Genomic DNA, 11,885 nt, shown 5'->3' with positions numbered 1-11,885 from the left:
GGGTAAAAATGGTGCAATATCACTGAAGTGTTCTGGACAGCGTCCGAGATTTACACTATCTGCTGGGATGTATTGCTGGCATTCTCTGTGGCCTGTTTAAGCATTTCTGTTTACAGATGTGTGGAGTCAGCTATTTGCAGTGCAGTGAGACTGCACTTCCTGTGGGTTGAATGGTGTTGCTTAACTGTGGTCAGCTGAATTCCTTGGACAAGAGTTGAATTTTTGTAATGCAAAGTCAATAGACTGCCAACAATAGCTGGCAGTGAATGCACGTGCAAGGCTAGCATGAAATAATTTCTGATGGTGTATTAAATATTGTGGACTCTGTTCTTTTTCTGCATGGTTCTGACAAAAGTGAGCTGCAAGAATGACTTTGTAATTATCTGTTGCAGCCTTCACACTAACTTTTTCCTTGTGAGCAGGATAATAAGCTGTCAATGTATGCAATTTTTGTAAAGCTTATGGGCAGACATGTGCTTTGACTTCAGAACACTTTTCAGAAACTTAGTAGCTGACACCAGTTTTCTTAAACATTGATACAATTTGAGTATCAAATTTTTATTCTTTTTTTCAGATGGAGCAATTGTCAGATGAAGAACTTGACCATGGTGCGGAAGAAGACAGTGATAAGGAGGATCAGGATCTGGACAAGATGTTTGGGGCCTGGCTGGGGGAACTGGACAAACTCACGCAGGTTAAGGAGGTTTCAATCATCTCTTGGAATAATTCTGTATAAATATTTATTTCTGTTTAGTTGGATGCTAACTACTTAGCACTGCCACTTGCAGCAGGGCAGACTGTATAGCATGTGACCAGCTCAGAATTATAGAATGGCAGGGGTTGGAAGGGACCTCTGGAGATCATCTAGTCCAATCCGCTGCTAAAGCAGGGTCACCTACATCAAGTTGCACAGGATCACGTCCAGGTGGGTTTTGAATATCTCCAGAGAAGGAGACTCCACAGCCTCCCTGGGCAGCCTGTTCCAGTTCCGTGTCGCCCTCAAAGTGAAGAAGTTTTTCCTCATGTACTCTTTAAAGGTTTCTAAATCAGCTTGTTTTCCCCATCTCAAAGTTGTTAAATTCATTTTTCTCAACCTGCTAGTTTGACATTTCCCAAAGGGTATGATTTCTTCTGACAACTATGGAATTGGTATTTTATGCTAATGTGTATAGAGAAACACTGACTTTAGCTGACTAGAGGTAGGCTCTATCTCCAAACATATGGTTGAACACTGTCCAGCTATGACAGCATTTATTTGTTGCAACTCAACAGCAATAATGAACAGGAAATTTTGAACATTGCCACTGATGATGTGTTTAGATGCCCTGATACACCCTAGAGGACTTGCCATTATTCCAGAGTACTCTTCCTACATCAGAGAGGCAGCTGATAGGATATCTGCTTTTGGCACTTCCTTCTTTCGGGGGCTTTTCCTTTCCTTCACAAGCAGATCTTGCGTTTTCCATGGTATGCCAGATTCCTGGAGTGACAGGCCATTTCTCTATGACTACTTGCTGTGTTTTTTTCAGCCTTATGAGCTGGCCCTCCTGAATAACATATTTCATCTTCTTCCTCTGTCACATAGACTTAAGCAAAAGTAGGATACCTCAAGTTTCAGTAAGCTAGAGAAGAGGCAGCTTTTCTCATCTTCATCTTACCCAAAGACTGAAGGAAAATGGAGCTGATCATGTGACAGTGTTTCAAATTCAGGCTTATCTCTGTTATCTCCTGGTTAAATCTCTGCCTGCAGGATCTAAATGCAGATAACACTCTAGGGAAAAACAATTTTTTTTTTTTTTTTTGAGTTTGTGAATGCAGGGCAGTAAAGAATCCTGCCTTTTGAGGTGAATGAAACACCATGTGAAATAAATCTGTATATCGTAATTCTTACTGGTTTTTTTTACTTCCTATGAAGGATTTTTAATGGTGAGAGCCATTTTGAAGGCATGAGCTCTGTAAATTACTTCGGTGAGATCTTCACACAGGAGCACAATGGATAATTTGTCTTAGACCTCTTTTTTTCAGGTGTGAGCAGCCTAGAAATATAAGCATACTTTACTTGGAGCTTACAACTACACTGTTGACATACAGACTTTATGGTGATGTCTCAATTTATATACTGCTCCATGCCAAGTTCTTAAAACCTACTAACAGATAGTTAAGGGGAAACCCACATTATTGTTTCTCACTTTAGTATTGCTGTACAGCAGTCTGCAACATAGTTTGAAAGTTGCCCTTCTGTCTTCTGAGACATGACATTTCCCCCCAAACTTTGAATCACCTCAAATGGTTTTGAGTGTGTATATATATATATACATAATTTGTTTATAAAGTGGTTAGTTGTGTCTTAGTTCGTTTGTTTGGAATGTGATTGTGTCTTGATGCAGCTGTCCAATAAAGTCCCAATAAAGGAGGGTGATTTGAGGTAATGACCTCCAAAGTGCATTCTCCTATAGTCTCAGCATTTGTTGCTATTTATCAGCTGGACTCTTAAGAGCAGTAGGAGGAAACGTTTTTTTGCCCCTGAGTTCCTTGAACTTTAACTTCCTTTTTAGATTTCCTAAATGTTTATTTTGGGGGGATTGAAAGTAAGACCCAGATTCCTTTCCAGATGGAAGTGCTTTTTCAAAGATTTATAAATGTTGAGGTGCTAATGAGGTTATTTTAATCCACTTTGCCCTCTTTCGCTGTTGGTCTAGTAAAAGAATTATAAACTATAGTCACAAAGTTTGCAACATGTGTGAGCAGTGTTTGGTGCTGATGCAGAGTGCGTTCACACTTATCCTGCTCTATGGTGCAGCTTAAATGGAGGAAATCTTACCTTGTTTCTCATGATGATTCACAACTAAGCTTTTGGTGCAGTTGCAGTTTTCAGCAGTCCTCCAAACTGCTAGTTTAGTATCATGATGTGTTATGGAGAATGTGCTCTGATAATAATGAGAGCATATCACGTGTGTTTCCAAGGATGTGAAATAACATGATGATTATTAAATTCAGTAAAACGTATTTTATATGCTTTTAACCAGAATATATTTGCTTTTCAGGAAATCTTTTATGGTAGTCTATGGGTTCAGTCTGAAGGAATGAGCCCTAAGTTTTCTCTTCTGTCTCTAGTTTCACTGCTGCCTCTACGGTTATAGATAGGGTGGGTTGGTTGTTTGCATTTTTTTCCAGATATTCTGTGTGGGACAATATGTAAGCTCCATCAGAGGTACCAGAGGTGAGGTTTCTTCCACCTGGTAGAAGACAAGGCTGCATCACTGTCTCTTTTTCATTAAGTGATGACTGACTTCCTGATAGTCGGGGGTTTTTTTTGGTGTTTTTTTTTTTTTTTTGAAGTTCAGGCCAAACTGAGGAGAGAAGGGAGTTCAGCAAAAATAAATGTTAGGAGAAAGTGCATTTGATTTTTAACAAAGGCTTGAGTAAAGAAGTAGAAAATGGAAATAAAAAGCTTAGGTGAGAAACTTTGTTCTGCTGGAGCTAGAAGATGCTTTTCTTTCAGATGAGCCTATCTTCAGGAGAGCTTTATCTGCACAAGCATTGCTTAAATTCAAACCCTCTGCAGGCCTGTTGAGCCTTAGCAAAAGCTAGATTCCCCATGTAACACTTGTCATTCCAGGAGCAGCAGCTTCAGACCCTGTCATACACCTCTTGGGTCACCACCTGGTTCATAGTGCCCTGCTGCTTGCTTCTTACAAAAACGCTGATATTTATTATGATGATATGCCCATATTAGCCTTCATAACATAACAATTCAATGCATTGGGTAGAAAGATGTCTGTCTTTTTATCCTATATTAGTTTTTCTAAAAATATTTATCCTACGTAACTGACTGGGGCTTGCTTTTGCAATTTAACATTTTTTGCAGGAGAGGCTTATTGAGAAAAATGTCTGAATTTAGCCAATTTAAAATCCCTTTAAATAAAATAGAATTCTTCATTGAATGCTTTTGTGTGCTTATGCCGTGATTATACACATAAGCTAATGATGCATTTCTTAGGGAGGGTGCCACAGTTTGAATGTGTTTAGATACTTGTGCAGTTCACTGCAGAGAAGTTGTTACAGGTAAGCCAGATGTCTTTGTTTCAGAATGAGCTAGTATGTAACACCACTTAAAAATGCATTTGATATATGCTTCTGTCCTTTTGGCTCCAAAAAACCCATAACATGTTTAACATCTTTTCTCCATTGAATATCTGAAGATAAATACCTTTGGTATGGTGATGTATGTTTTCAGTCTAAAGCCTAGAAAAGAGACTTATTTATTTTTTTTATATTCCAGGAGTATTTTGAAAAATTTGCTTGTCTACTTCCTTGTCAAACTCTTTCTACCCTTTTGTTTTGTCTCTTTCAGAGTTTGGATACAGACAAGCCTGTGGCACCAGTGAAGAGATCACCTCTCCGTCAGGAAACCAATCTTGCCAACTTCTCATATCGCTTCTCCATGTACAATTTGAATGGTTTGTTGCATTCTTTACCCCTTCAAATATTAGTTTAGGGAAAAAACCCTGTTCCAGCTATAAATGAGAACATGGTAAAATATAAAAGCATTTAAATACACTTGTAGCTGAAGTGAGAACATGTTTGCTGAAAGCATTGCTTTCTGATGGCTCAGGGTTTTGGGTATCCTAAAGCAGTATCTTTTACAACACCTAGTATCTGAGAATTGTAGTCTAGTGTTTGTACAGAAATATATGTTCTTGGATCTGGTCTCAGGAAAGAGTGAATCGATACTTAACTTTTAAACGGGAAGAAAGAGCATCTTGCTTCATGGGACAGGAAGCGGAATATAGCTACAGAATGTTTACATGTGAAACAAAAATAGTGTTTTTCCTTGTCTTAAAATAGCTTCCCCTGGTTGTAATACAGGAAATCTTAATTTAAAGGCTTGAGTATGTATATAGAATTTTTAAAGCAGTGTCACATACCTTGCGTTGCTTTAGCAGAAAACGCTTAGGAAAACAACTATGCTTTTTTGAAAAGTTGAGGCAGGATATTGTACAAATATATTTTTAGACTCTCTTCACAGGACAGCAGTTTGAACTGTTCATAGATTTCTTCTGCCTGCAAATGTATTTAACCTGAATAGTTTTTCGGTTTTTTAATTGCTCTTAGACTGATCAAGAGTAGTAGTGCAAATAAATTTCTGCTTAGCAGTGAGCAGAAATTTTGCAATACAGATGAAAAAAGAAGATACAGCTTCCTTTGCTCCCTTACCCTAACCTTTAAATTTGATGACACAAAGTGAAGAGTTACACAGACAAATGAAATAACTCTGCACGTACTGAAAAAATCTTTCTTATTGCAGAAGCCCTGAATCAGGGGGAGACGGTGGATCTAGATGCCCTCATGGCTGATCTCTGTTCCATAGAGCAGGAGCTGAGCAGCATTGGGTCTCATTCAGCAAACAATGCTGCAGTGAAACGCCTTGCCACAGAACCCAAAGCTCAGAAACCACCTGCTAGCCGACCTTCTACTAAGCACAGCAGCGTGAAAGGATTATCTTCCTCATCTGTTAAGGTGACTAAACCATCACATGCCAATGTATCTTTGGATGACATCACTGCACAGTTAGAGAAGGCCTCTTTGAGCATGGATGAGGCAGCCCAACAGTCTGTTGCAGAAGACACCAAACCAGTAGTTACTGCTCAGCACAGGAGGACAGCATCTGCTGGCACAGTGAGTGATGCTGAGGTGCGCTCAATCAGTAACTCCTCCCGTTCCAGCATAACCTCTGCAGCTTCCAGCATGGACTCCTTGGATATCGATAAAGTGACGAGACCTCAGGAACTGGACTTGACATCACAAGGGCAACCAATCACTGAGGTAAAGTGTCAATAATTCAAGATTTTGGTTTGGTGGGTTTTTTTGGTTCAAACTTCACCTTCTCCCCTGCCCCGCACTGACACTCCTTGCTAAACATCTACAGTGTAGTGGGATTGATTAAAGATTAAAATTGCTTTTGCACAGACTGCACATGCTGTGGCTACTTCTTTGTTTTTGTTTCTGTCTGCAAGGAATCTTTTTAAAGAATGTGTACTTCCTTTTTTTTTTAAGGGCTTTCCCCATCTCTTCCTCTTCCTAAGCCAGTCTTGGATTTTAATGTTTTCTAGTTAATATTTTTGTTCTAAATAAATCTCATGTGTTGCTTGTAATTTAAATCTGAGGAGCACACAGCTGTGGAAAAAAGAAAGTACAACTGACAACACTACATTCCTGTTACAGTACACTTAATACCTGAAACTCATGGAGCACTTTGAGTGCCTATCTACAGCTATACTATACCAGTAATTTGCTGCTATTTAACATTCTTGTTTAATGTATGACAGGGAGAACTCTTTGAAGCAATGCACAACACAAAAACAACTGGGCTGTGATGCAGCAATAGCAGATGTTCATTTGGGATTTTGATGCCTCAGCTTTGCTTGATCACAGAGGAAACTTTTCAGTTAAAACGCAGCCAGTTTGGGGAACGTTGAAAGTGCTAGTGACTTGTGTGAAGAAATGGGGAAAATATTCCAGTGAATTAAAAACTTATTTCTACAAGACAGCTTCTAGTTTGTTCTCTGAAATAGAAATGTGGCCTGTTCAAACATCAGTTGTACTAATATGCTTGTTCTCCTCTATGGGAGAAAACTGGAACAAGCTCTTTATTCTAATCAATAATTAACACTAATTTGAATGAGCTGTGCTGAAAACATGCCTGTACCCATCTGCAGTGAAAGTTCATCTGATGTAAAGAGTGAATGAGGCAGGCTTGTCAGTCTAATGATCAACTCATCAAGGTCACACTTAGAGTTAAACATTTATTTGAAATGGTGAGAAATTAATAACAGTTTACTTAAACTTTCTTTTTGTATATAAAGTTGGTGGTCAGTATAGTTTTATTGGAGATTCATATTGAGTGAAGCAAAACAGAGGTAGATAGAAATGTGTCCTTTTCTCTTTAGAAAGTTAAAATGCAAACCTTTGCATTATTGCTGTAGGCCTAAGTATTGGAGCCAGCCTATGACAATCATTGATTATATTGTTGTTTGTCAATCATTTTATTTCTGTGGTATGACAAGGCTTATTTTTGGTTTTGTTTGGGTTTTTTTTAGTCTCTGACTGTTATTCATGCTTATACTTCTTTTTTAATGTAGAAAGTTAGGCAATATTGCATTTTTGTGTCTCCTCAGGCTGAAAAGATCATTTACTTTAATTTCTTCTGTAACTTGCATAGCACAAGAAAAACTATAATTTTGCATTTCTTAATTTTTAAAAATGCAGGATGTTTTCTGCAGTTAATTTTGCAGGTCTCCCCCTAGATCTCGGCCTTTCTTCAGAAGCGATATGCATGAGGCATCAGCAAGATTGCCGTTCTTGTCTCCCAGATTTTTCAGTTCTTTGCATGACATGAGTAATCAACAAACCACCTGCTGCACTTAAGTAACTTGATGTCGGTGAATCAAGAGGCAGAGGTCAAGAAGTTGCTTTGTCTTCACAGGATGCTAATCTGTATTGCTGCAAGTGTTGCGGTTGCTTTCTCAATTGCTTTCTGAGCTCTTAGCCGCTGACTGCAAGGCTCGAAATCATCCCCAAAAGCTTTTCTCACAGAGACATGAGCTGCCTTTGTAAACCCAGTGATTGCTTCTCATAAGAATGCGGCTATTGTTTCTCTGCCCTGATAAGTTGATAAGAACTATTCCTTTGAAGGAGGTAACCAGAAAGTGTTGGTAATTTGAGAGCCAAATTCTGCTCTCCTTTTGAGATCAGAAAGCTCTATGCTCATTAACAGTGCTGCTTTGGTTTTGCTCTATCTGTTCTTTTTAATTTCAGTAGCCTGAGGAAGGTGTTCAGCTCTGTGAAATTTTCCCCGAGTTTACAGAATTGGTATTTAACTGTTCAGTTTTAAAACTGTTATGTGATAGGATGGGACCTTTAACTATGAAGCAATTATTTTTTCTTATCACTGGTGAATGGAAAAGGGAAAATCACATTTGTTTGGAGTTTCTGACAGATCCTGTGGTGGTGGGTTTTAAATGAAACTCACCTTATAAATGGGCAGAAACCCAAGGAGTCTTTCTTAGAATAGTTGGGTACCAATAAAGGAGTTTATTTCCTTTTTCATTCATTTAGTGTATGAGAACTACTCTTTAGGGGTTTATTAATCTATATGGCTAGGTTGTGAACCAAAACACCTTTTCCTAGTAGGGCTGAATTCTACACTCCCACCCACAGTTGACTCAATGGTACTGTTTCTAACAGAAGACATCCCTCTGAGGAAGTACCCTTTGAAGAAGACCTGGTGCTCATGTAGAAAACTACCCCTCTGTGTTTAATGCAGAAAGTGGGAGAAGCTATTACTTCATGGCCATAGCAGATGCTTTGAGATTTGTTATTCTCACATAGTGCTTCAAGCTAGCTCTTTTCTTTTTGCCTGTCATCCTTGAGACTGCTTGTAGTTGAGCTGACCTTTGAAATTTTTCTTTGCTGCTATGGCTCTTAGGAAAGAGGTCGGTGACTTGGCAGCTCTGCCCTTTTGACCAGTCCTTTCTGTCCTCTTCAGGCAGTATAGGTACCTTAAGAAGTCATCCTTTCTTCCGCAACTTAATATTATGCTCTTCCTCTTGTGATTCCTATAAAACTAAGTAAAGGAAGACTGTTTTGGTAGGAAAAAATGCTTGTCTGAAAAAGGAAATTAAGCTTTGCAGCTATTAACTTTAGTATTCTATGTTTAAAAATAATTCTACTGTGTAGTTAAGAGCTCTTTGACCTGGAAATAGGGAAATCATGTAAAAGAACTGCCATGCGCTGGCCCACTGAAGGTATGTATAGTCTAGCATGCTTTCTAACTAATAATAGTGACAAATGTTATGGAAAGAGGCTGCAATTACACAACCACCAGAAATGGGACGAGGTGACTTGTGTTTCCCCTCATCCTTCCTTCCCCAAAGCTTTTATTTATACTGTCTCATCTCCTCTCTTGTCCTAGCTTTGGCACTTACTGGTACACACCAAAACTTAACCACTTTTATTCTGGGGCTTATTCTGTGTTATTTGGGCAAATTGCATAGGCTTGGAGGGGTTTGATGTGTGCTGATGTGCAGTGGGGGGATTGTAGCCAAGAGGCTGGAAGGGAGAGCAGGAATACATCTGCTGGTGGTAATTCAAACTTTTTTGCCTGAGCAATTGGACAGGTAGCTTAGTGTTGTTGTCTTTCTCCTAGCAGTCTGTGCTGTAGGAACTTCCTGGGGTTGAAGATACATCAGCATCATGACAGATGGTAACTCTCAGTGGTTCTATTGGCCAGGAGCATCCTCGTTCTCATCCTGTATTTGTCTCTAGGCCACATTCAGGAGAGTTGACTGGAATTCCCTGAGTTGTCTAAAATCATGGTTTTATTAATTGTTGTCATGATTTGTTTAATTTTCTCCCTTTCGTAGCAATTCTTAACACTGTCTATTTGGACACTGTGAACATTAATGTCTTCAAAGACTCTGGCTTTGTAGTCTCAAGATCTTGTCTTGGTGGTAGTAAGTGTTGTCTGTCTGCACTTACGTTCTTGTTTTCAGCCTCCTCTAAGCATTGCTTAATAAGAAAAGTTGTTTCCCCCTCACCCTGACCCCCCCTTAATTTTTGCTAAATTGAAATTTTTCTTTCACAAAATTATTTCCCAAGTCCTTGCTTGGACAGTATTCTTCCTTAAATTGGTAGGTTATGTTTTGTCTTCTGTGCTTTTAGTTGTGTCATGAGTGGCATACACTTTAAATCTTGGTTTCTGCATGTGGGATACTTTTAATTGGATGTAGTGATGTAATAACATGAGTTAAAGGTAGGGGAAGTGATGACTATATGACTAACTTGTCCCCTCCACCCACCTATATCATCTTTTTACTACTTCCTTCAATCCTTCTGCCACCAAGAAATTGTATTCTCAGTGAGCTGTGCTAGAGCAATAGGCGAAGTAAGTAGTGGGAAGAGAATAGAGAACTGTGTTGATCATGCTTATGTAGCTGGTAATGTCTGATCAGTGAAAGGGTCCATTCATGGAGAGTCATTGTTACTGTCCTGTGTATACTCAGTGAAGAGGTTGCAGATAAATTTGAAGTCTGCCATCTGGTCTGGCACAGTACAGCATCACCCTCTCTCCCTCCCAACATGGAGAGCTTTATGTCCGTAACCCAGTTTGCACAGCTGAGAGATTCTGACTTACGAAGATAATGCATAATTTAGCAGTTGGTAACATGACACAGGTTTTGGTTTTTTGTGGGGGTTTTTTTGTTTGTAGTTTTTTGTTTTGGGGTTTTTTTTTTAGATTTTACTTACGTTTAGACTTGATGTATAAGAGGTGAAAAATCATGACAGGACTGCCAGTGCATGAAAACTATAGGATCTTTGCTTCACTTGGCAGAGAAAGTGGCAGTACAGAGTAAACATTAACATTTCTTTTGGGGAAAACAAGGGAGCTTTGGGGGCATGATAGTAATGGTTGTAATGTAAGCTCAATACACATAGCCAAATCTGTATTGGCTAATAACTCCTATGGGATGAAGTGGAAAACTTGAAATGGGCATAAGGAAAGACAAAGTTTGTATTCCATAGAAATTTTGCCCTGGTTCTTGTATGGACTTCTTGTCACTAAAATAATACTTGCTATGCAGTGGCATAACACAGAAGCTTTTCTACCCACTAAAGATTATTGTAGGTCATATTTTATGTTTGATCATTAAATCTTACATTGTATGAAAATGCAGTGAACTGTTTCTGTTTGCAGGGAAATTGACCCATAACATATGTGGTCTTTGGAACACAACAGTGTCTTAAAATAGAGTTGGATTGCAGAACCTCCCATATTATTTGTAGGTGATTTAAAGAACGGTATTTTAGCTCTTGGAGGAATAGAGCATGACTTGCTCTTGTATTTGGGGAGTTGAAGGTTTGAGTAGTTTTCCTTATGTTTCATGTTTTGTGTGGTTAGCAGATGCAAAGGATGTCAGTCTCCACTTTGTGAGCATAGTCACAGATATGCAACAGACAGGGCATGACAGACGTTTGTTTTGTGTTTCTTCTAAAGTCTGTTAAAGTTAAATTAATTTAATTTTCTGCCAGTTCTATTATGTTCTCGGTTTTATACACAAAGTGTATTCTGGAGTGTTTCCAGTTATCCTTTTGCTAAGCTGAAAATAGTCAATGGAAAGACTTAATTTGAAATTAGACCATCTCTTCCTCCTCTTTTTTTTTTCCAATTATTAGTCACAAAGTGTTTTTTAATAAGTCAACAGTAAAGGAAAATTGTGTGTATCTATTACCTTGAAGCATTACTTTGGCTTCCAATTTTGTTGGCATAAGAAGTGTGAGCCGCCCAGTTTTCAAATGTTCTTGAAATACATGTAAAATGACTCTTCACTTGCCAGATTTTTGGAGGCTTTCAAAACATCCTCTGAGATAAATGTATCAGTTTATGAAATATAAGCAGTACTTGTATTTTGGTAATCAAATGCGCTTGGCTATTCATCATGAAGTTTATGCAGTAAACAGAACAGTAGAACAGTTTTCATCCTACAGTGCCCTAGAACCCAAAGGTTACTAATACACACTTCCCAATGCCTGCAAAACTAGCACCTCAGCTTTTTTTTCCACATTATACTTATGAAATCCACAAAACAAATGATGAGGGATTATTATTTTTTTCATAAGGATTTTGAAAAAGTTCTACAAGTTTAAGTTGCTGCACATGCATGGAACAGTAGGTTTTAAAAACTGATAGTATATAGATTTAAAATAAGTGAAAGGGAAAGAACCTAAACATTATCCTTGTATGGGTAAATCTTGATTCTCTGATCAGCGTATCTGACTTACTTCATGGCTGTGACTTTAAAATTTACCCTGTAACTTCTTTCCAC

The 11,885-nt window shown here is 38.5% G+C and overlaps 1 protein-coding gene across 1 annotated transcript in view; it reads left to right on the top strand.

The window, feature by feature from the left end:
- The first annotated feature begins 574 nt into the window (after nucleotides 1-574).
- The window catches only part of RAPH1 (Ras association (RalGDS/AF-6) and pleckstrin homology domains 1), a 55,738-nt gene continuing 44,427 nt past the window's right edge, over nucleotides 575-11,885 (top strand). Inside the window, exons 1-3 of the mRNA XM_086465799.1 lie at nucleotides 575-694; nucleotides 4,355-4,460; nucleotides 5,309-5,826. Of these exons, the coding sequence (XP_086321925.1) occupies nucleotides 575-694; nucleotides 4,355-4,460; nucleotides 5,309-5,826 (744 nt within the window). The remainder of the gene's footprint in view (nucleotides 695-4,354; nucleotides 4,461-5,308; nucleotides 5,827-11,885) is intronic.

The sequence above is a fragment of the Leptosomus discolor genome, chromosome 5, assembly GCF_034619465.1.
Source record: "Leptosomus discolor isolate bLepDis1 chromosome 5, bLepDis1.hap2, whole genome shotgun sequence".
NCBI classification, from domain to species: Eukaryota; Metazoa; Chordata; class Aves; order Leptosomiformes; family Leptosomidae; genus Leptosomus; species Leptosomus discolor.
Note: the sequence above shows the minus strand (reverse complement) of the source record. Positions and strands in the feature narration are given on the sequence as shown.